This window comes from Plecotus auritus (genome assembly GCF_963455305.1).
Source record: "Plecotus auritus genome assembly, chromosome: 4".
NCBI lineage: Eukaryota > Metazoa > Chordata > Mammalia > Chiroptera > Vespertilionidae > Plecotus > Plecotus auritus.
In genome coordinates, this window is record NC_137775.1 from 851,748 (window position 1) to 876,900 (window position 25,153).

At 52.1% G+C, this 25,153-nt stretch overlaps 1 protein-coding gene across 21 annotated transcripts in view; it reads right to left on the reverse strand.

Annotated features, from left to right (window-relative positions):
* Positions 1–9,375, reverse strand: part of AFDN (afadin, adherens junction formation factor) — a 106,960-nt gene extending 97,585 nt beyond the window's left edge. For 15 of the 21 annotated variants that reach the window (XR_013960365.1, XM_080663974.1, XM_080663981.1 and 12 more), the window contains exon 1: positions 8,956–9,375. Coding sequence is in view for 20 of the 21 variants with exons in the window: in XM_080663974.1 (XP_080520100.1) it covers positions 8,956–9,060 (105 nt within the window). In the remaining variant the exon portion in view is untranslated. The remainder of the gene's footprint in view (positions 1–8,955) is intronic. The other 6 variants (XM_080663982.1, XM_080663989.1, XM_080663979.1 and 3 more) reach the window with 2 other exon arrangements.
* Between the last annotated feature and the right edge of the window lie 15,778 nt (positions 9,376–25,153).

The window sequence follows — 25,153 nt, forward strand, 5'->3', positions numbered from 1 at the left end:
GTCCATGGTACTCCTGGCCGGCTCCTCCTCCTGAAACAGCAGCAGTTTAGCTGGCCCACAGAGGAATGAGTCCTCTATCAATTCACTGGTTCAGCAAGTAAGATTTCTTATCTGTGTTTTATTATCCTGATAAATTAAAGCAATATGTTTATAATAAACACATTTCACTAAGTGACTGAAATCACCAAAATAAGTTAGTAATGTTACCTACAAAAGGAAATGATCACCAAAAATTCAAAATGAACTTGCACCTAGCCATGAATTCATAGCACATTTGTTGCAAAACAAGCTGCCATTGAGTAGCTAAATTAATCTGAAGATTTGTTCATCTTAAACATAAACTCAATATTCCAACATTTTGTTTTCACTACACGCATTTTAAAAATATATTCATGTATTATTTTGAAGTATGAAAAGTCTGTCTTACACATGGCAGGTTTTAGAGCATAAAGACTGTGGTTATAGGTCTAGCTTTCTCTCAGGAAATATAAAAAAGCTAAGGAAAAACATAACCAAAAACTACATAAAAAAGACACCCTTACACCGTGAGAGTCAGCAAAATCCAGAGCTTACACTGGAAGGGGCCGAAAGGACAGGCAAGTGCCCGACACAGCCCACATCCCACAGCACACCCGCCTGCCACCCACGTGGGGTGCACTGGACACCACTGTTCTCAGACTAGAACTGACCCTCGAGTGGGAGTGGCCCACGTCTATCCCGAGTCGTCAGAGCGGCAGAATTTCCCGGTCACCACTCTCACTAGGTGTGACCAGTATTCTTCAACAGAGAAATGTAAGTGCGTCATCAGTAAAAATTAAAACAGGCGCTTAGAAATGTAAAAACAATCCAATACGTAACAACACGTGAAATACCAAATTAATAATACTGAAATCTACCTTTCCTCGTCATATTAATATGTTAGCTTCATACCCTAGATGGAAAACATCATAAAATATGGACTCCAATATCTACATTAGAGTATTTGTTTTCAATCTGCTCAAACCAAAATTCTTAAAGCCCAGGAATCCTGGGTTCCTGTGGACCCTCGGGTCAACTGTGAGGTCCAGGGGTGGGCAAACTTTGTGACTCGAGGGCCACAATGGGTTCTTAAACTGGACCGGAGGGCCGGAACAAAAGCATGGATGGAGTGTTTGTGTGAACTAATATAAATTCAAAGTGAAGGAGCGGAGGGGAGAGCAAGAGAACCCTCCGCTCTTTCGGCTCTGCGGGCCGGATAGAACAGCCGAACGGGCCGGATCCGGCCCGCGGGCCGTAGTTTGCCCACGGTTGGGTTAAACTCTCCACACGGATGCCGACAGTGCCGGCTCTCCTGCGGGGCGGGCGTTGGTCCGACGGGCAGGGTAGTGATGGGCGGGACGGACAGCACACTGATTAGCACAGATCAAGGCAGCAGCATCAGCCTGTACGAGCAGCATTTCTCACGGCCGTGCTTGCACACTGTCACCTACGAGCGTCTCTGATGAAACAAATACACGAGTATTTTTTCTCCTCTCACTCATGAGCACGTTAGTTCAATATGCACATGCCCACATGGGGAATGTGTATCAAGAACTTCTAGGTGAGCTACATACCACGTTCTAGGACATCTCAAGACAAAGCACGCGAGCATCTCCAACTTGTGGAACCCACGTTTACCTGAGAGCAGCCGACGTCGGGAGCGCTGAGAAATTTACTCAGATAATAATATCAATACCCTCCTAAAAACAACACATTGGAAAGACAACTTCCCAGCGTGGAGACCTGACACTAAGCACGCATATACGGTAGCCGGTCCGCGTTTTAAGAACACAATGGTTCTTACATACCAGGCGTGGCAAACAGTGGTCAGACGAGCGCCCGTTTCCTGTCCCCCTAAACACAGGGACCTGGACGCAGAGCAGCCTGCAGTCTCAGTACCAAGAGCCGGTAACAGTGGCACAAACGGAAATTGTAACGCAGAAACGGTATCCGTTCTCCTGTAAGAGATCAGGACACAGAGTGATGTGTGGTCACCAGGGAGAGCGCCACCAGCAGAAACGAGGATACAGAGAAAGTGCACGTGGGGAGGAACAGCCGGTTTAAATCGCCAAGAGCAGATTTTCCTTTCAACACAACACGGACGAACTCAGCAACAGAGAACCACAGCTATGCTTCTGAGTAAAACAAGCCGACCGGACTGCTCTTAGCCAACAGAAACACCCCAACTACAGGCACAGATGAGCATGTTCCATGGGTCCTAATTTGGGGGGTCACACTCTCTTTGACCACGAAAACCAATGACACCTTCAGGTGGCGTTTGTGAGGCAGGATGCAACCTCGTCTGGAAACACCCGTCACCTGTTTCCCCATGGATGGTGGCGGAGCGCGTCTCAACAGTGCCGCACCTCCTGGAGGATGGCTGTAAAGACCGGAGGGAACGCCTGACGCTCCGGGGGACGGTCCCGTCCAGTCCGCCTGAGCCCCCGGGCACGAGCGGCACCAGTCCCGTAAGGAAGTTCAAACCCCAGGAACGGAAAGGAACCACCGTTTACAAGCTCACCTGCTCACACCTGGCGTCTGGAGACACTCCCAGTGCGCGCCTCGCGTCCTGGCAGACGCACTGCTCCATCCAGCGGGTCGCCCTCGCTATCGTGAGGACATTCAGAAAACCAGGCATGCTGGGTGCTGAGCCTGCGGACATCACCGCGCCGACGAGCACGGGAAACGCTCCTGCCTCACCTTCCGTAAGCGACACAACTTAGCCTTCCCAACATTACTGTCACAGAAATGTCTTCTGAGTAAAAGTACAGGAACTGTGGCTGTTTTCCGTCAGAGTAAACCGTTCAACCTCGGCTCCTCCAGATACGTCCATTCACGACACACCGCAGCGTGCAGGGGTGCAACCTCGGCTCGTCCCCGTCCGTAGGAAGCCACCTTCCCGGGAACACACTTCCCTGGTTTACACACCACCAGCCTCTGCCCTTGCTCCCTTTAGCCTGATCAAATCACCGCTTTCCAAGTGAAACCACAGTGGCTTTGGTCAGTCCCGCATGCCAAGACATGAGGGAGGTGTTCTATTTTCACGGCGCTAGAACAAAACCTCGGCCAGATGACTGAGCCAAGCAAACCCCCGCCCCCCCCCCCCAGCTCTCCAGCCTGCTTAGTCCGTCCCCGTACAGGACTAGAAATGCTCAGAAAACACTTCTGCTCGTGCAAAGATGGTCCAGCTTTGACCACATGCCTGGCCTGCTGTCCCCTCACACCTGTGACTAGACACCACCCGTGACTTCCAGGCCCTGCCGGAGGGTCGGTGTCAGCCCCCAGGCGGGCACGCTCAGGCCTGGCCACAGGGTCTGCAGGGCTGGGCACACTGCTCACGATCTAACTCACAAGTGTAAGTGTAGGTCAAGCAAGTTTCCGCCCAGTCCTGGGCGTCTTCAAGGTGAATGCCAAGTCCATCAAGACAAAACCAGCACTCCAGCTAACCTGGAAATAACGTCCAAGTAAGAGGTCAGTTTAATCTTACGTTCCACACACATTATTTGCATGGCCATTTTATTTATAATAAAGGTAAACAGGCTTCTATCAAAATAATTGCTATAATACTTGCTAGCATTTTCTGACATTATGCCAGAGTTCAAGTCTGGTAAAACCATTTATAAACAAATTAACCACCAACACTGAGTAATAATGTTTTACACGCTACCATTGCTCAATTAAAGCCCCAAGAACAAAACCAGAAACCCTTTTTTCTTATGGTTCCCGCCCATTTGGTACCATATCCTGAGCTTCTGTGGTTCATATGTTTTCAGGAACGTGAAAGGACTGTTTCCACTAGTATTCCGCCATTAACCACGTTCAAAATTTAATGGCTCTAGAAAAGCCTATAGTTACAGCCTTAACATGCCAGGAAGTCTATAAATTGCGTCAAGTGAAGTTATTCATTGGCAGGAAGATAGCAAATTGAAGCTAGTCTAGATACAGTTTTAATTTAAGATAACTGAACAATGTTAGACAAGGCCTGTACCTCAGATTCAAGCACACACCCATACAAATATAAACCTGAACCAGTTACTCCAGGAAACAAAGTTTATAATCGCCACCAAGGTTCAAGTCATAAAAACAAACAAAAAGGCACAGATATGCCTGTAAATACTAAAAACACGCCATTGGCAGCTACCTCACTACACATCAATCACCAGAAAGAAGACCTTCCGAAGCACTGATGTACAACAACACAACGGATGTTTTCAAACAGTTTCAAATCCAGGTGAGTTGCAGGGTCACGAAGAGCTGCGGCCTGAGCACTGGTCTGGGACACAGGCTGAGCTGTAAGCTCCGCACGGGTACTCCGTCACCCCGAGACTTCACTCCCCTCTGCTGACCAGCCAGGAGTTACTTCTCACACAGCCCTCTGGGCAATATGGGTCACCACCACGTTACGTCTCAAGATCAATCAGAGTATGAGAACAACGAATTATTCTTACAGGTATTCATAAAAAGTATTAGAACAACTAATTATTCTTACAAGTATTCATAAAAAGTAAATGTTTTTCAAAGTGTTAGAAAAGTATTAAACTATTCACCTTTAGTAAAGCACGTGTAGTTCCAGGTTGTTGTTCTCACCAGTGAAAAAAGGAGGCAGTGAACTCGAGAAACAATAAACAAAAGAAACGACTTTAAAAAACATCTTACGAAGCGAAGTGGTCAGCTACCTACCACAGCTTTTGCCTTAGTTTAATCTTTATACGAAAGAATGAGACTCGAAAACATGGTCTTTAACACTGAAGAACCTAAGGGACGTGTCACTGTTTTCTAAAAGCATACACCCCACGCCTTGTCAGCGCACAAAGAAAGCTATAGCCAATATTCTTCCCACAATATATTTATTGGGCACCTACCGTCTGACAGACCTAAGGATGTTTTTAAAAAGAGCACTCTACGCTCTTGCCTCCATAGATGACCAGGGACGGAGACAGGGGGACCGTGGCTGTAAGGACAGCACAGGGCCAAGTTAAGCAGCAGACACCACAGGGCAGGGGGGCCTGAGGGTGCTCGCAGAGGCCCCTGAGGATGGTGGGAAGTGAGGATCGGCAAGAAGCTCTGTCCCACCCGAAGTCATCAGAAATCCCCAACAGAGGTAACACCTTAAGGTTACTGATAGAAAAGGACGGGACCAAGAAGCTTGTGTTAGGAACTACCGTGTTCCACAATAACCAAGACATTAATTCAGCTTAAAATCCATCTCCTGGTGATAATACGTCAACACCGAGTTTAGGTCATCAATTCATTTGGAAATTCCCAAAGAATCTAGGATCCAACCGAGGAGGGGCTGAAAAATGCGCAGTGATAACAGATGACCTGCTTTTCCTCTGGAAGCCCTCCTTATACGTCCAAATGCGAAGGTGGAGGGAAAAGCAAACACAACCAGGTTGATTTTAAAACACATTCTGATTTTCTTAAAAAGTGAATGTAGTCCAAAAGCCAAGCTTATCATCACCCTAAACAGAAACCGCAGGATTATCAGCGGTTAGCGAGGCTGCCGGAAACCACCCGTTGTAAATGATCAATGCAGTTGTGGGAGCTGATAACAGATACTGATCACTGTTCCTCCCACAAAAGGAGCCAACCACGCTATACTCTCAGACACATACACAAGAAGATCACACCAATGTATAAACGTAAGACCTGCCGAAACCGGTTTGGCTCAGTGGATAGAGCGTCAGCCTGCGGACTGAGGGGTCCCAGGTTCGATTCCGGTCAAGGGCATGTGCCTTGGTTGCGGGCACATCCCCAGTGGGGAGGTGTGCAGGAGGCAGCTGATCGATGTTTCTCTCTCATCGATGTTTCTAGCTCTCTATCCCTCTCCCTTCCTCTCTGTGAAATATCAATAAAATATATTAAAAAAAAACAAAAAAACCATAAGGCCTACATCTCATTCCTACAAATCACATTCTGCAGCGCTGAACATAACAAACGCTGGCAGACTTGTAGAAAACTGAGAAATACGATTGTGATGGCCCAATAGAATAAAAATTCGTCAAGATGGTAAAAAATTCCAGGCATTTAGATAAAGCCAACTGAAAATGAAACAGTGACTTATGAATTAGCATTAAGTTTTCCTACATCGTAATGAAAGCTACAACACATTAAATGCAGAGCTTAACTTCCAAGACCAGAATAAGCGTCATGGTATGCAAAGCTGCTCCAGGAAACGCAACAGGAAGTGAAACCTAGATCCCAGACAATGAAAAAACAAGGAAGACAGCGTATGGGCATTCAAACACAACAACTCATTTCATCATGAAAAGCCTTCTAATAAAATCCTGGAGATCTTTTCTGAAAACGGAACTGTTCCGGTACAACCGGGGAGGAAGGAAAACCTACAAAATGAAAAAGCTCTTCAACGTTTGTTTTGCTTCAACCAAACACACACGTAGGCAGCCGCTTTTCACCTGCAGAGTCACCACAAAAACAGTGGCTCTCCCACTGACAGGCCCGCTTTACTGCAACAAATGCCCACACGTAAGGAAACAGAGAGCAACTTCAACTGGGCGCTTAAAAACAGAACTTCGTGAAATCAGTGAACTATCATCTGTTCTGATTGAGGATTTTTCAAAGCACCAACTCAATTTAAAATTCCAAAGAGTAAACCTCATTAAGTACCTATTACTAAACTGAAAAAAAATATTCCTTTTCTCAGCCTGACATGGTAAAGCTCTCGAAAAACAATGATAAATAGACCCATTCAGACAGAAAAACAACTCTGTGCCAAGATAATATTTTACGTCCGAATTTTTTAAACCAGAGACAAGAAAAATGAACTCATTATTCTGAAAGACAACATGACCCTGAAAGTTAAATGACTGCCTGTCACCTTCCGAAAGACGCTGGTAAGTCTAGGAACACACACACTAACTTCCTTACTAGCAGCTAACTCATAAAATCACGACAGAAGACGAGTGGTCAATCCGGAGTCACTTAACACATCAGTGTTCAAACTGGCCACCTGAACCCCAAAATCTACAGATTACAACGGGGTTACAGCCTATTAAACCCATCCTTTGTGAAAATATCGTCAATCGAAAATGCATTGAATAGACATAACCTACCCAACACCAGCTTAGCCTCGCCTACCTTCAACAGGCTGGGAACACAACAACAACAAAAAAAACAAAACAGCAAAAAATGCTGGCAACCAGCGCACCCGGAGTAAGAGTTCTCCCGCCATGGTGGGGTGCCAGTACCCCCAGGGGTCACAGCACCTTCTCCCGCCATGGTGGGGCGCCAGCACCCCCAGGGGGCACAGCACCTTCTCCCGCCATGGTGGGGCGCCAGCACCCCCAGGGGGCACAGCACCTTCTCCCGCCATGGTGGGGCGCCAGCACCCCCAGAGGGCACAGCACCTTCTCCCGCCATGGTGGGGCGCCAGCACCCCCAGGGGGCACAGCACCTTCCCCCGCCATGGTGGGGCTGCCAGCACCCCCAGGAGGCACAGCACCTTCTCCCGCCATGGTGGGGCACAGCACCTTCTCCCGCCATGGTGGGGCGCCAGCACCCCCAGGGGGCACAGCACCGGGTACAGCTGGGGGAACCGCATGCGAGGGGCTTCGCACCACCAGGAAGTTCAGAGTGGGAAGTGGATCCTCCCTGAGCTGCGGGCTCAGGGGCTCCCCCCTGCACAGGCGGACCCCTGGGTCCAAGAGGAACAGTCGTCCTTCCCCAGAAAGACCAACGGGGCTGACAATCGGAGGAATTACATTTCAGCAGGAGGTTCCCAGGTGCCACCCACGACGGGTGCTCCAGAGCTGGTGCTTCCACAGATAACATGGACGTTGAGCTCCTTCTTCAAGCAAAGACAAGACAGGCTGGTAAAGCGATCCCTACGGGGGCACAGACCCCGCGCACCGCAGGGGGTTCGCGCTGTTCAAGCGGATGCGACCACCACCACTCACGGGGGACACCCAGCTCTCCATGTTTGGGGTTAAGAACCGATCCCACAGGGTCCTCCTCCCTCCCGGCCCCCTCTCGGGCCTGGGACCCAGCCGCTCCCCAGAAACCTGCCCGGACGCTTTCGGCAGCTCTGCTACCCGCCACCACCATTGTCCCCGGCCCCGGCGTGTGGTTTCCTCCGGGGACGCCCGGGATTGGCCGCCCCGCCGCCGGGCGAACCGCGCGGCCCGGGGCTGGGAGCGACCCGGCCCCTCCCCTCCCCTGAACGCTCGTCTCTCCCTCCCCGGCCCCGGCCCGGCCCGGCCCGGCCCCCGCCCTCCCGGCCCCGCGGCCCCGGGCCCGCCGCTGGAGGAGGGGCGCCCTTCCTTCACCCTGAGCGGCAGGCAGCGAATGGGAGGAAACCTCGCTTTCCCCTGGAGTTCAATTCCCGGCCGCGTTATCAGCAAACCGGCACCATTACAACAACTTTCCTGATATTTGCTCTCCTCTCGCTGCTGGCAACCCCCAAGTTTCCAGCCCACTGAAGCAAAACACCGCGCGTCACATGCTCTCCGGTGACAAAGGTCCCGCGGCCCCGGTCGGGCGCCGCGAACCCCGGGCTGCGGTCGGGGCGAGACGGAGAAAACCACGTCCGACCACGCCCTCCCCCACCGCAGGGCGCGGGGGGCCTCGCCGCAGCCCCGGCCCGCCACCCCGACCCGGCCCCGACCCCGACCCCCACCGCGGGCCCAGACCCCCACCGAGCCCGAGACCCCGCCCCCGGCCCCCGACGTCCGCCCTGGGCCCCCCACTGGGACCGCGACCCCGTACCCGGCCCGCGACCCCCACCCTCCGGTCCAGACCCCCCTGGGCCCGAAACCCCGCCCCCGGCCCTGGGCACAGGTGACCGCTCCACCCGCGCCGGCCCGCGCGGCCACCCCGGGGCGCGGGGCGGGAGACCCCGGGGAGGTCGGCCCGGGGCGGGGGTCCCCGCGGGAGGGGTCGCGCGGGGGAGGGGCGGCGGGAGGCCGGCGCGGCGCGCACCTCGGTGGGCTGGCTGATCTCGAACAGGTCCAGCCGGTTGGCGTTCCAGTGGTGGATGATGTCGGCCAGCTTCCGCCGCTCCTCCTCGCGGCCGCCCGCCGACATCCTCGCGGCCGCGCTCCTCCGCCGGGCGCCGCGGGGGTCGGGGCCGGGGGCGCGGACGCGGGTGGGGCCCGGCCGGACCGCGCGCCCACAGGTCCGCGGGCCCGGCTCCCCGCGCGCTCGGCCGCCTCCCTGCCGCCCCGCGCTCCTCGGTCTCCGCAGGCTCCTCGGCTCCACGCGCACCCGCTCCCGGTTCCGCGGCGCCTCAGCCGACCCGCCGCCTCCGAGTCCGGGAAGCCTCAGCCTCCTGAGCCGCCTCAGCCCGCCCGCTTCAGCCCCGCCGGCCGGTGTGCGCCCTGCGCGCCCGCACGCGCCGCCCGCCCCGCCCGCCGTGCGCGCCCCCGCCCCCCGCGCACGCGCACGCGCCCCGCGCACGCGCCCCGCCGCACCTCGGGCGCCTCCGCTAGGTGCTGCTGCGCGCGCCGCCTCGCACCCCGCGCCTCCCGCCCGCGCCGCCGCCGCAGCACCGGGCCCGGCGCGGGGGTGCCGGTTCTCACGGCAGCACCTCGGGCCGGCGGGCGGCTCCCAGAGGTGCTGGTCCCGAAGGTGCTGGGGTCCAGCTGCGGGCGGGCGAGACAAACCCGATGCGGGGACCCGCGTCCGTGCGTGGGGAGTCCGAGCCAGGCCGCGCCGACCGCTGCAGGAGGCCCGCGCTCTCCGCCCTCCCTCCCGCCGGCCGCGGCGGCGTCCCCGGGCTGTGAGCGTGTCCCTCGGGGCGACTCCCTGGCTGTGGGTCAGACCGCAGCCGACCTTCCCAGGCGGCCTTCCTCCCGGGACGGTACATCCCCGCGCTCTGGGGTCAGCGGTCATGTTTTGAAATCCTCCCGGCTCCTTCCAGGCCTCCAGGTGCTCGCCCAGCGCCCAGCGCCGCCAGATCCCTGGTGCCCAGAACACACAGCGTCCCGGGTCGGATCCATGAGGCTGCACCGACAGACCACGGGCCGCAGCGCTAAAAAAATAACAAATAATGGGGAGGAGGGGCGTCTCTAAGTCCCCCAGCGCGTGTGCACACCCCAGGTTCATTTTCACAGCATGCTTTGTAAATTTTAGAGATGTTTCAATGGATGTTTTTTGGGGTTTTTAAATTTTTTTATGTATTGATTTGAGCGAGAGAGAAACATTGATGTGTTGCTCCACAGAGTCATGCATTTATTGGTCGATTCTTGCGTGTGCCCTGACCAGGGATCGAACCTGCAAGCCTGGTGTGTATCCAGACGAGGCTCTAACCGACTGAGCTATCCGGCCAGGACCTCTTTGGATGTATTTTGTTGGTTTTTTTTAATTTTTTTATGTATTGATTTGAGAGAGAGAGAGAGAGAAACATTGATGTGTTGCTCCATGGAGTCATGCATTTATTGGTCGATTCTTGCGTGTGCCCTGACCAGGGATCGAACCTGCAAGCCTGGTGTATCCAGACTAGGCTCTAACCGACTGAGCTACCCGCCCAGGACCCTCTTTAGATGTTTTCAATTGCTCCCTCTCCACCACCACCCCCCCCCCAAAAAAAAAAAAATTGGCTGCAGAACATATTCCCCGCAGGATATTCCCCATGCAGCAGCGCTCCTTCAGGTAACGGGGGCCTCTCCCCGTGCCCACCCTGTGTTGTAGAAAAAAAAAAAAAAAAAAGCCTGCATCTTTGAAATGCCCAGAGCTAAGGAATGGAAGCAGGGAGCTGGGTGGGACAAAGCCTCTTTATGTCCGTCATTACTTTGTTCCAGCCTGGAGATCGTTTCTCTCTCCAGCCGTTGGGATTCTGTGCTCCTGCCCGGCTTTGTCCCCAGCCTGCTCTTTTCTGCTCTTTTCTGCCGCACGGCGGGCGCAGCGCTGCATAAGGAGGCTTTTCAGCCGGAAGCCTGAGGTGTTGAACCAGTGCCATGGGGACGGAGTCTTCAATGGACCTCTATCTAGTCTTCTTTCTCAAAATGCAAGTGCGGGGACTCGCGGGAAAGCGTCTGCGGGAGTGGCATCCCCTCGTGTGCAGGCATCCTGTCCCTTTATGCTTCTTGAGAGACACTCAAGTGGCCGTGTGCTGTTCCGGTGTGTGGCGAGCACCCCGACGTCCATACGGCAGGCGCTGTCCAGGCGAGGTTCCACACGAGCCACGCGGGTCATCAGACCCGGTTTCAGCTGCATTTGAACAGAAAGAGCTTTATTCCTGGCGATGCTGTTACCAGGAACGCACTTGGCTCGGAGAGGGAGAAATTAGCTTGTGAAGCTGGCAGTTGCATGGCTGGGGGCCCAAGGAAGTGCGTGGAGTCCGCTGGAGAGGAAAGGCAGCGTTTCGAGGCCACAGGGGTGGGCTCCCGCAGGGCTTTTGTGATGAGAGATTATGGCCCCCCCCGGGAGTGCACCACCCACAGACCGCTGCGTGTCGGTGTGCACTATTAGTGTTTTTCTGACCCATTAAAAACCGCCATTTATAGTATGTGTCAGTGGTGTGTTAATGCCCAAGCTACAATTCCTAGTCCCAACCCACTGTGGCTTACTGATAAAGTTGTAAAAGCAGCCTGGCATCCAGAGAGTACCTGCTGAGTTCTGATACGTTTACGACATTGTGTTTAAGTGCTCAAGGAATGCTGTATAAAAATAAAATCCCGGGCATTTATTATCAACCCCACCTTACAGACAGAAACTGAGGTGTGAGAGGAAAGACGATAAGACTGCATCGGGTGAGGTTGGAAAAGGTTAATTTTTAAAAATATGAGTTTTTTAATTTTTATTTTCCACTTTATATTTAACTTAGTTTTATTTTTAAAAGTATTTTATTTTTAGTTACTATGTATATATATATATATATATATATATATATATATATTTTTTTTTTTTTTTTTTTTTTTTTACGGAGCAGAGCAGGAAACGGGCTGGCGGGGGAAGGGGGGGGGGACACTGTATTTTAAAAAGTAAGAGTTCCACTTAAATCAGCCCTAACCTACAAATATTTCTAAATACCTCTAAAACTTAAATCTATTTAAAACCTTAAAATATCATATAATGGGAATATACACAGAGTGTCCAGATTATTATGATCTCTGAACGCATAATAATCTGGCCACTCAGTGTATATCCTATATAATAAAAGGCTAATATGCAAATTGTCCCCTCAACCAGGAGTTCGACCAGCAGGCAGGCCGGCCAACCACCCATGTCCCCTCCCCCTGGCCAGGCTGGCTGGACCCTACCCATGCACAAATTCATGCACCGGGCCTGTAATAAATACATATATGTGTGTGTGTATATATATATACACACACACACACACATACACACACACACACACACACACACACTGAGTGGCCAGATTATTATGATCTCTGAACACATAATAATCTGGCCACTCAGTGTATATCCTCCTATATAATAAAAGGCTAATATGCAAATTGTCCTCTCGACCAGGAGTTTGACAAGCAGGCAGGCCGGCCAATCACCTATGTCCCCTCCCCCTGGCCAGCCTGGCCAGACCCCACCCATGCACGAATTCATGCACCAGGCCTCTCTCTAATACACACACACACACACACACACACACACTGAGTGGCCAGATTACTATGCGTTCAGAGATCATAAAACTCTGGCCACTCAGTGTATATACGTGGTATCCCATAAAAGTATACAAACACTTTGAATAATTATAAAGGCAGTATTTGTTAAAATACATTTCATTTTGAAAATTGAACTATCCTCTGTTAAAGTAGGTATACACTTTTTTTGAGACACCACGTATATATGACACTATGATATTTTTTAAAGTTTTGGTTAAGCTTTGAACATTAAAAAAAATTTGGAAATACTTTGAAAACCAGGATCTGAGGCCAACCAAACATAGTAAACCTATTCCCGCCCCAGTGTTCACCGGCTCAAGGAAACAGGAAATGACAGGGGAGATATTAGGAGCTTAACCCATCTTGGAGGAACAAATTATGCAAATATATCCACCCACTTGATGACCTATAGAACATTTAATTTTCCAACCACCAATAATTTACATATTTCAGTATATTAATCAAATTTTAAAATAGTTTAATCTGATAATTGTACAAATCAGCTTATAAGCCTCTTTACCAGATATATCAATTCAAAGGATGGTCTTTAAACAAAAATGAACTGGACATAATACAGGTACAAACAGCATGTGACAGGTAATCTAGGTCATCTAGGAAGTTAAATAACTAAACTCCTCCTTCACCTAACCCAGTGGTTGGCAAACTCATTAGTCAACAGAGCCAAATATCAACAGGACAACGATTGAAATTTCTTTTGAGAGCCAAATTTTTTAAAGTTTAACTTCTAACGCCACTTCTTCAAAATAGACTCGCCCAGGCCGTGGTATTTTGTGGAAGAGCCACACTCAAGGGGCCAAAGATCCGCATGTGGCTCGCGAGCCGTAGTTTGCCAACCACAGGCCTAACACCTGGCTAAAAATGTCAGTGTTCATTTAGTTTTAAAAAAAGAGAATTCCAAAGGATTCAGTATCCAGAAGTAGGTAGGGTATGTGCTGCTTTACTTGAAATATGGATAAATGTGTCTTCAAACTCTTCTTTCTTAGTTATAGTCCCAGGTTTATGATATTTAAATTTTAGGTTACCTAATAGAATTTTCAGGAAACAAGTTTTCACAAAGAAAGTAGATATAAAAAGTCCTTAAATAGGAACTTAAACTTACACACTTAAAACAATTTAATCTTACCAACTCAGAAAGACATCTGTGGTTAAATGTATTTCTTCCCTAGCATTCTATAACCTCACCTAGTGCCTGACCAGTTTGGCTCAGTGGATAGAGCATCGGCCTGTGGAATGAAGGGTCCCAGGTTCGATTCCGGTCAAGGGCATGTACCTTGGTTGTGGGCACATCCCCGGTGCGAGGTGTGCAGGAGGCAGCTGATCTATGTTTCTCTCTCATCGATGTTTCTAAGTCTCTATACCTCTCTCTTCCTCTCTGTAAAAAATTAATAAAATATATTTTTAAAAAACACACACACACAAAAACAAATGAGCATTAAGGGAAGCAAGTTGGATTTAAAGAATCTTAGCAATTGAGAGGTATTGTCTTAATGGAGGTGTATCTCCTCAAAAAAAAAAACACAACAAAACACCACCCAAATAAACAGACAAAAAAAGAAAAAAGCCAAATCTTGACTAGATAAGATATTTACACTGAGTGCAAAGAAAATAGACTGTGTGTGTGTGTGTGTGTGTGTGTGTAAGGTGTTAGGGGGAGAATTATACGTTGTGAACATCAGTCACTTACCTTTTAATAGGTTGGGGAATTGCTTCATGTTACCTTATTTTTAAAAATATGCTTTTATTGATTTTAGAGAGAGATGGGGAGAGAGAAAGAGAAACACCGACAGGCTGCCTTCTGCACTCCCCGCACTGGGGATCAAGCCTACAACCCTGGCATGTGCCCCGACTGGGAATCGAACTGGCGACCTCGGTGCACAGGACCACGCCCAGCCAACGGAGCCACCCAGGCCAGGGCTGTGTGCCCTTATTCGGCTCTAAGGCCCCTTGGTGTGCGGGACCTGTCTGGCCGATTTCTGGTTCTGTCTCCCACTGAGCACAGCTCAGTGCTCGCACACCATGGTGTCCGATCATCGCCGACCGGGGTGCAGACGCTGCTGTGGGGCCGGCACCCACTCCCAGCAGCTTCACTCCAGAGAGATCTTTCTGAGGGGAGAGATTCCACATGTGGAGGCCTTGGGCGGCTTCCCTCAGCCTTCCTCTCTCTCTCTCTCTCTCTCTCTCTCTCACCTGCTTTCATATTTTAACTTTCGATAAAGGAGCAGCTTTACCAGGCTCTCAGCTGCCGTCACGGACACAGCAAAAGCAAAAGGAAGGTAGAGGACGTAGGAAAACAGGTGCTAAGACGAGCTGAGTGTGATCGACCTGCCTCCTGCCCCAGTTTCCACAGGAAGTATCAGGAGAAGGGTTAGCAACTTCCTAACCCAAGAAGGACACATGATACAAGGACATTGACTCTCATGCCCTTTTCTGCCAGAAAATGCATATTACATATGTATGTAAATATATTTTTATAATATAATTTATAAATATGTAATACATGTGATTCTATTATTTACAGAAATACATTAAAAGTATACAGCTCTAATGTATACTATGGTGATATACAAGATATACATGATTTTGCTGGAAAATTGGTAATGTTTTCATTCGAACGCCCTCTGACTGTTATTTGAACAAAAACACCCAGTGAAGGGAGTGGGTGCTCTACCAGCAGGGAAACGAGGGGACCCAAGAGAAGTGCGTGTGAGACGCCCCAGGACCGCCGCTCCCACGCGGGTCTCTCTTCACCGCAGGCACCCCGGAACCTAGCGGGCCGGTCACAGACGGCTGCTCTAGGGATGCGCGCAGCTGGAACCTCTTAGAAAGTACCGCTGGCCTTTGAGTCCCCTTCGGCCCAAGGCTCCTGCTGAGCTGGTGACAGAGGTCCGTCCTCTGGAGCCTCCGCGCCACACGAAGGTCATCACCCCAAGGACAGGAGAAGGATCAGAGGTCGTCACCCCAAGGACAGGAGAAGGGTCGGAGGTCATCACCCCAAGGACAGGAGAAGGATCAGAGGTCGTCACCCCAAGGACAGGAGAAGGGTCGGAGGTCATCACCCCAAGGACAGGCGAAGGGTCGGAGGTCATCACCCCAAGGACAGGAGAAGGGTCGGAGGTCATCACCCCAAGGACAGGTGAAGGGTCGGAGGTCATCACCCCAAGGACAGGAGAAGGATCAGAGGTCATCACCCCAAGGACAGGCGAAGGGTCGGAGGTCATCACCCCAAGGACAGGCGAAGGATCATAGGAGAGTCCGGCGGCTGGCTCAGGGGCTGGGCATCGACCTCTGAACCAGGAGGTCACAGTTCAATTCCCAGTCAGGGCACATGCCGGGTTGCGGGCTCGGTCCCCAGTGTGGGACGTGCGGGAGGCAGCAGATCGATGATTCTCTCTCTCACTCCCTCTCCCTTCCTCTCTGAAATCAATCAAAATGTATTTTAAAAAATTAAATGAAACACTTAAAAAAGAATGAAGGAGGAAAGGCAGAATGCCAGGGCACCTGGAACCACAGGAACAGCAGCAGCGTCCCGCCCTCTGGCCCAAAGCGGGTGGACCCTGCCAGGAGCCGGGCCCGGTGCTCCGGGGACCCAGGAGCCCGGAGAAGGGAACACACTGAGGAGCCCCTGCCCGGGGGCCCCGCCGAGCCCTGCAGCCCCACATCTGGGCCGCTCCGGCCGAGCCCACCTGACCCGCTGCAGGTCCCGCCTCAGCGGGAGGGAGGAGGGAGCAACAGGCGGAGAGAGACACCGCACCTCCCAGGAGCCCTCACACCACAGACTCCAATCCACACGCAGGAGCCAGACGCGACAGGCCATCCAACAGCCGCAGCCGAAAGACGCGTCGCCTCCAGACCAAACCCAAAGGGCAGAGCACTCTGAAAAGCGCGTGGGGTGCATGGTCAGGAGCCCCGGACAAGGAGATGACGATGGGTGGGATGAGAAATTAGAACTGGCAGAACTGAAACAAGATCGTGTTTCAGAAGGACCCGTCAGAAACCCGGGGACCATCCACCTGGCGATGGACATAAAAACGCGCCAGGAAGAAGGAAGGGCCGAACGCACGTGGGAAGTAGAAGGAAGGAAAGAGGTTTTACATCGGGGCTCCGTCAGGGGCAGGAGCAATGGGCCGGGCGGGCAATGGGACCGGATCAGAACACCCGGGGCGGAGGGCAGAGGGCAGAGGCGCGCCAGGAAGGCAGCAGCAGCGGGGGTTCCGGCGGGCAAGGCTCCGGTTACGTGTGCCTGCAGGTGCCACGCAGGACAGGGCGAGCGCGGCAGCCAGGCCTGGCGGCGGCAGTGGCCGGGGCACCGTGTGCAACGCGTGGGCGAGCCCGGCGTCCCGTGTGGGAGAACACGCACATCTGTCCTCCCCCCAGGAGGGAGCCCCTGGCTCGTGTTTCCATCTCAGAGACGCAGGGGCCTTGCTGCCGACCCCCCCCCCCGCGCCCCCTTCTCCAGCCGCCCTCCCGCCCTGAACGCCTGCGAAGGGGCCTGTCCTCGCTTCCTGCTGCACGTCCCCGTGCCCTGGCCTCCTGCTCCCCGGGACCCCATCGCAGGCCCGCCCGTGCGCCCTTGCTGCCTCTCCCCGTTCGAACCCTGAGACGCGGCTCTGCTCCCGGCACACCCGTGTCCACCTCAAAAAACCCTCGCGTCCAAGTCAGCGCAGCCCCATGCACGGTTTGAGCGGAGCCCCGTTTTCCTCGTGGGGTGACGAGAGGTGGGCAGGGGGTGCAGGTGCCATAGGTCAAGCAGTGGTCTCGGCCACCTGCAAGGTCAGGGGTCCCTCGTGGGTGTGGAGCACTGAGATTTGGGGTTGCCTGTGACTGTGGGGCCAGTGTGACCTGCCTTTGGTGCCACCGCCCTCCAGGCCCAGGTCCCCTCCGCCGCTGAGAAGTGACACAGGTCAAGCACTGATTTCAAAGCCGCGATGCAAGCGGCAGCTCATCCACAGACGTGCTCATCCGAGAAGACTTGACTGAACTCGCCTCGTCTTGTCGAAACCAAAAGACCTCCGTTTCCTGGCTTCTCTGGGGGGCGGGGAGGGGGGGTGATAGCCCCCCAAAGTGTTTCAGTGCCAAGTGAGACTCTCAAGGCTTTCCCTGGCAAACCAGAAGCGCGATGTCAGATGTGAGCAATCACAACTCCTTCTGCACGTCCGACAGCTGCCGACGCCGTGCGAGGTCCCTGAAGTCGCTGGGGGTTTCCTATGGGGATGGAAGGACGGGCCCTGATTAGGTGCCTGGAAGCAACTCTGGGGGCAAAGCTGAAGAATCATCTCTTCGTCCACACCTGCATCTCCTTCGGCTGAAACAGGCCATAATCTTTTTTTTTTTTTTATATATTTTATTGATTTTTTACAGAGAGGAAGGGAGAGGGACAGAGAGTTAGAAACATCAGTGAGAGAGAAACATCCATCAGCTGCCTCCTGCACACCTCCTACTGGGGATGTGCCCGCAACCAAGGTACATGCCCTTGACCGGAATCGAACCCGGGACCCTTGAGTCCGCAGGCCGACGCTCTATCCACTGAGCCAAACCGGCTAGGGCCAGACCATAATCTTTAACGAGGTGCTGTGTGCTTGTGGGGGAAGCCCGAGGAGTGGCTGAGGGTCCTCGCGGGTGCAGGTGGGAGGGGCCTTTCCCGGGAGCAGAGGACGGAGGGGGCCTGCCCCTGCCACGGTGTCGGCCTTCAGGTGGGAGGCGGCCGCCTGGCATCACCGGGTCCCGCTCCCCGCCTTCTGTTCCCCAAGCCCCTCCTTCCCCCGAGGCCAGGCCAGCTGCGGCCTGACGCTGGCTCACCGCTAGGCCACTCGACGCTGGCTACAGCCCTCGCTTTTCTCTGAATGCCATATGGCTGGGTTATTTTTTTTTTTAATATATTTTATTGATATTTTACAGAGAGGAAGGGAGAGGGACAGAGAGTGAGAAACATCGATGAGAGAGAAACATCGATCAGCTGCCTCCTGCACACCTCCCACTGGGGATGTGCCCGCAACCAAGGTACATGCCCTTGACCGGAATCGAACCTGGGACCTTTCAGTCCGCAGGCCGATGCTCTATCCACTGAGCCACACCGGTTTTGGCTATTTTCAACTCTTACATTCAACACACCTGAGCGTGCGGCTCAATGAACACGGCACGAACACGCCAGATGAACCGTGCGCCAGGGGAATACCAACCCGCCCCCCTTCTCCGCGCTCATTTGATTCGTTTGTCTTCTCCACACGCAGTCATGACACCCACATAGTGGCAGCGCTGTCACCTCTTTCCCTGCCCCCCCATCTTGTTTTTTGTCGCTGTTAAACCTCAGCCGAGGATATTTTCCCATTGATTTTTAGAGAGAGCGGGAGAGAGAGGGAAAGAGAGAGAGGCATCGATGTGAGAGAAGCCTGGATTGGCTGCCTCCTGCAGGAGCCCAGGCGGGTGGGTGGGGGAGGAGCCTGCCACCGAGGTCCATGCCCTTGACCGGAATCTAAGCCGGGACCCTTCGGTCCGCAGGCCGACGCTCTATCCACTGAGCCACACCGGCGAGGGCCCGACCGTTCCGTCTTCACTGTCTTCATCGCAGCGGCCAGGACTGGCAATTCGAGGCTCAGCGGAGGCGGTTTCAAACCTCCCGGTTTTCGCCCCAATCTCAGATGAAGGCTTCGACATTTCACTACGGATTACGCTGATCAACGTCCTTCTAACTTCTAGGGGAGTTCCATTCTGTCCCTGCCTCTACAATAACAGCCCTCGCTAGTCCTCTCGGCTGAGAGCTTTTCTCTTTAAATCAGAAGTGGATTTAAATTCTTTCAAACGCGTTTTCTTTATCAACTGCATGATGATGTAATTTTCCTCTTTTCTTATGTTAATCTGCGGCTCCCAGGAATGAGCTCACGATGTGGCCCTGTGCTAAGTCCTTGCTGCAGCGCTGTTATGTGGCTCGCTGTATGTGGCTCGCTGTATGTGGCTTGCTCGCTGTATGTGGCTCGCTGTATGTGGCTCGCTGTATGTGGCTCGCTGTATGTGACTTGCTCGCTGTATGTGGCTCGCTGTATGTGACTTGCTCGCTGTATGTGGCTCGCTGTATGTGGCTCGCTGTATGTGACTCGCTGTATGTGGCTCGCTGTATGTGACTCGCTGTTATGTGACTTGCTGTATGTGACTTGCTCGCTGTATGTGACTTGCTCGCTGTATGTGGCTCGCTGTATGTGGCTCGCTGTATGTGACTCGCTGTATGTGACTTGCTCGCTGTATGTGGCTCGCTGTATGTGACTTGCTCGCTGTATGTGGCTCGCTGTATGTGACTTGCTCGCTGTATGTGACTCGCTGTATGTGGCTCGCTGTATGTGACTCGCTGTATGTGGCTCGCTGTATGTGACTCGCTGTATGTGGCTCGCTGTATGTGACTCGCTGTATGTGGCTCGCTGTATGTGGCTCGCTGTATGTGACTCGCTGTATGTGACTCGCTAACCCCTTATTTTATGCATTTTCCATCCAGGTGCGTGAGTAAGATGGGCCACCCGTGTTGTTTCTCACGTGCTCCTTGTTAGATTTTGATGCCGGAGTTATGCCGGTCTCATCAAAACTATTGGAAAGCTTCTCTCTTTTTCTTATTTCTGACCTTCTCCACCCCCTTACACATTTGAAAGAATTTCCTTGAGCCTGGAGTTTTGTTATGGGAGTGAGGGGAATTTTAAGCATAGATACAATCCCTTTGATAGTTAATAGAATTAGTCAAAGTTTACATTTCTTCCTCTGTCAGCATTTTAAGTTTAATTTTTCTAAAGTTATGTGTAGTTCATCTAAATTTTCCAATTTATTTGCATGAAGTTGTTTATAATATCTTCTTTTTTTGCTTGCTTGTTGTTGTTGTTAATCTTCACCTGAGGGCATGTTTCCCATTGATGTTTAAAGAGAGTGGAAGGGGGGGACAGAGAGAGAGAAACATCCATGGCAGAGACACAGGGATTGGGTGCCTCCTGCACGCGCCCTGACCCAGGCCAGGGATGGAGCCTGCAACCCAAGTATGTGCCCTTGGCCACACTGAACCCGCGATCCTTCAGTGCGAGGGCGACGCTCTATCCACTGAGCAAATCGGCCGGGGCTATACTATCCCCTTAAAATTACCCCGATGTGTGTGGGGTCTGGAGCGACATCTCTTTTCAGTCTTGATGTTGAGTATTTGCACGGTGAGATGAGCCCGTTTCCGTGGTCTTTGGAAAGGTCCAAGTCTTGGATGCATCAATAGCATCAGCCGTGGGAGGGCCGTGGAGGGAGGGCAGCATGAATGAGCATCTGGGTGCGATGGAGAGACCCACATCGCCAGAGAGGGAGGTGAGCTCTGTGGATTCTTTTAAGGGGGGTTCAACCGTTTTTGTAAAATAATCGCTTTATTGAGATACTAGAGGCCCATTGCACGATATTCGTGCAAGCATAGGCCCCTGGCTTCACTCCCAGCCGCCCGGGAGCCGGCAAGTCCCCGCTCCCCAGCAGCCTGGGGCCTGGCAGCCAGCATGTCCCCACTCCAGGGCCCCCCTCCCCCGGGAGCCGGCAAGTCCCCGCTTCTGTCTGGAGCACCACTCCAATAACTCCCTCCGCCGCCCCCCTTCTCCTCCATAGCTGGCTTCACACCGCTCTGCGCCTGCGTATGCAAATTAACCTCCATCTTTGTTGGGTTGATTTGCATACTCACTCTGATTGGCTGTGGGTGTAGCGGCGTGATGGTTAATTCGCATGTTTCTCTTTTATTAGGTAAGATAACTCACACACCATAAGACGCACCTGTAAAGGAGTGAAAGGCAGCGCTTCCGGCAGATTCACACCTGTGCAGCCACCGCCACTAATTTATGAACATTTTCTTGACCCAAACAGAACTGCTACTGAGTGGCTTCTGTTCTGCCCCAACCCGCCCAGCCAGGGGAACCAGGCCTCTCTGCGCACAGTAGGTGGTCTTTTGGGGCTGTTTCACGTAGCATTTCCAAGGTCCCTCCGTGTTATTGAGCAACTTTGTTTTAAAGTGAAGAATGTTCCCAGTAAAACCAGGGCCACTGCGCCATAGGGGACGATGGGAGACTCGGTCACCCCTCCCCAGAGTGCTTCACAAGGTGTCAGCGTTTATTCTGAATTTCATAGGCGGCAGCATCCTGGTGTTTGCTCATTTTCGCTGAAAGGAAAAAATCGGGTTGCAGGATCATGGTGTGTACAAGTCACATTTCTAAATGCGTTCTTTTTTTTTTTTTTAAAATATATTTTATTGATACTTTACAGAGAGGAAGGGAGAGGGATAGAGAGCTAGAAACATCGATGAGAGAGAAACATAGATCAGCTGCCTCCTGCACACCTCCCACCGGGGATGTGCCCGCAACCAAGGTACATGCCCTTGACCGGAATCGAACCCGGGACCCTTCAGTCCGCAGGCCGACGCTCTATCCACTGAGCCAAACCGGTTTCGGCTAAATGCGTTCTTTTTTTAAAAAAATATATTTTATTGATTTTTTACAGAAAGGAAGACAGAGGGATAGAGCGTTAGAAACATCGATGAGAGAGAAACATAGATCAGCTGCCTCCTGCACACCTCCCACTGGGAATGCGCCTGCAACCAAGGTACATGCCCTTGACCGGAATCGAACCTGGGACCTTTCAGTCCGCAGGCCGACGCTCTATCCACTGAGCCAAACCGGTCAGGGCTCTAAATGCGTTCTTAATCGATGGAAACATTGTTTCTAAATTAGTAAACACAATTTCACAAGCCAGACACTGTATCTTGTAGGATATGATTATTACATGGGAAAGCTTTCCTTAAAAGTAGAGTGTAATCCATCTTGATGTTTTATACCGATTAAAAATGTGAAAATGGGCAGCTGCCCAGCCGGTGTGGCTCAGTGGTTGAGCGTCGACCTATGAACCAGGAGGTCACGGTTCGATTCCCGGTCCGATTCCCCGTCGGGGCACGTGCCTGGGTTGCGGGCTCGATCTCTAGCGTGGGGCGTGCAGGAGGCAGCCAATTGATGATTCTCTCTCATCATCAATGTTTCTGTCTCTCTCTCCCACGTCTTTCCTCTCTGAAATCAATAAAAATATATTTTGGCCCTAGCTGGTGTGGCTCAGTGGATAGAGCGTCAGCCTGTGGACTGAAAGGTCCCAGGTTCGATTCTGGCCAAGGGCACATGTCTGGGTTGCGGGCTCGGTCCCCAGTGGGGGCGTGCAGGAGGCGGCCAATCAATGATTCTCTCACATCATTGATGTTTCTATCTCTCTCTCCCTCTCCCTTCCTCTCTGAAATCAATAAAATATATATATTAAAATATATATATATATATATATATATATATATATATATTGAAGAAACTGACAGCTAATCCACAGAGCTTTAATTTGGAAACATTTATCTTGAGTTTTCATGAGATGTCAAAGGTCTACTCAGGTCTGGAAGAAAATATTTGCAAACCACGTGTGTGTGGGGGGTGGGGGGAGAGGGAAGAGGGCAGGGCCCAGGAGGACGCTGACCGGGGGCGTTGGCGTGGGTGTGTACAAGTGCCCGCCCCCCACCAGGACCCTTTCTTTTTTTTTTTCTTTTTTTAAAAAATATATTTTATTGATTTTTTACAGAGAGGAAGGGAGAGGGATAAAGAGTTAGAAACATCCATCAGCTGCCTCCTGCACACTCCCCACCAGGGATGTGCCTGCAACCAAGGTCCATGCCCTTGGCCGGAATCGAACCCGGGACCTTTGAGTCCGCAGGCCGACGCTCCATCCACTGAGCCACACCGGTCAGGGCACACCAGGACCCTTCTTACACGTGCCGTTGTATGTTACTCAGACCTGGGAAAGCCGGGGAGACCCGCCCTGTGCGGCTCCAATCACGTCTATCTATAGAAAGGGCCGCGCTTGGCCCGGGTGGTTTCCTGTTGTGGTTTTCACTTCCTGAGGCGGTTAAACTTAGGCAAAAGCTGGGCAACCTTTTTTTTTTTTTTTTTTCTTTCTGATCCTTTGGTAGACATTGAACTTCAGCGATTTAGCTTCTCTGTCTTCTTAATGGGCTCCTGGAGAATACACATTTGAGGAGTAACTCAGCAGTCGGCACCGGGAGCAAAGTCACACAGTCCATCGATGTCAAATCTTTCTCCGTGTCTACAAGTGGAATTATAATCTTTTTTTTTTAATATATTTTATTGATTTTTTACAGAGAGGAAGGGAGAGGGATAGAGAGTTAGAAACATCGATGAGAGAGAAACATCAATCAGCTGCCTCCTGCACACCCCCTACTGGGGATGTGCCCGCAACCAAGGTACATGCCCTTGACCGGAATCGAACCCGGGACCCTTCAGTCCGCAGGCCGACGCTCCATCCACTGAGCCAAACCGCTTTCGGCTGGAATTATAATCTTTACGTCTAAGATAAAGAAGTGTTTCCTGCAGCAAGACACGCAGAACGGTGACTCAGAAAACTTGTCCAGAAATAAATCTGAAAACGCATTATCAACATTTATGAAGATAAAGCGTTCTCTTGGCTTTACAAGAAGAAAACACTGCACTGTTTGCCCACACCCAGGAGCCGCACGTGGTAGCGTTAGAAGCCGGCTGGTCTCAGAGGTAATGGGTCAGGGGACAGAGCGGTCCCTGGATCGCCCCGTGTTCCAGAGAAGAGACCAGCAGTAAGGACATAGCCTGTCCATGCGTGGGCCAATTCCCCTGTGAGTTTGTTTTGTATTACTTTTTTTTTAAAAAAAAAATATTTGTATTAATTTCAGAGAGAGGCGGGAGAGAGGAAGAGATGGAAACATCCATGATGAGAGAGAATCACGGATCGGCTGCCTCCTGCAGGCCTTACTCTAGGGATGGAGCCCATAACCCGGGCATGTGCCTGACCGGGAATCGAACTGTGACCTCCTGGTTCATAGGTCGGTGCTCAGCCACTGTTCTACGTATGAAGAATGCGGGACCCGGCCTGACTGGTTTGGCTCAGTGGATAGAGCGTCAGCCTGTGAACTGAGGGGTCCCAGGTTCGATTCCGGTCAAGGGCATGTACCTTGGTTGCGGGCACATCCCCAGTGGGGGGTGTGCAGGAGGCAGCTGATCGATGTTTCTCTCTCATCGATGTTTCTAACTCTCTATCCCTCTCCCTTCCTCTCTGTAAAAAATCAATAAAAAAAAAAAAAAAGAATGCGGGACCCGGAGGCCTGGTCACAGGACTGACAGCAGAGCGGGCACTGAAAGTTGTAAACTTCGCAGGTGCCACGCGGTGCTTTGGGGTTCGAGGAGATGCTGACTCTGTGCCTCCATGAACTCTGCTGCCCGTGGGGGCGGCTCCTCTGCCATGGGAGGAAAGGGGGGCTCTGGACCGGCCCCGGGACTGGCCTCCTGACTCTTCAACGCAGACTTGGGTGGGCTGGTTGCCTTGTCTGGTGTTGGGTTGCGAATGTGTAACAACTGGAAAGTCCTGCCATCGCCGGGAACAGTGGGTCCCTGAGGGCCCCTTGCTTCCGGCCTGCTCTCGGGCAGGCAGAGGCGGTGACAGCGTTTAAGACTCTTTCCCGATGACGGAGGACACGGCCC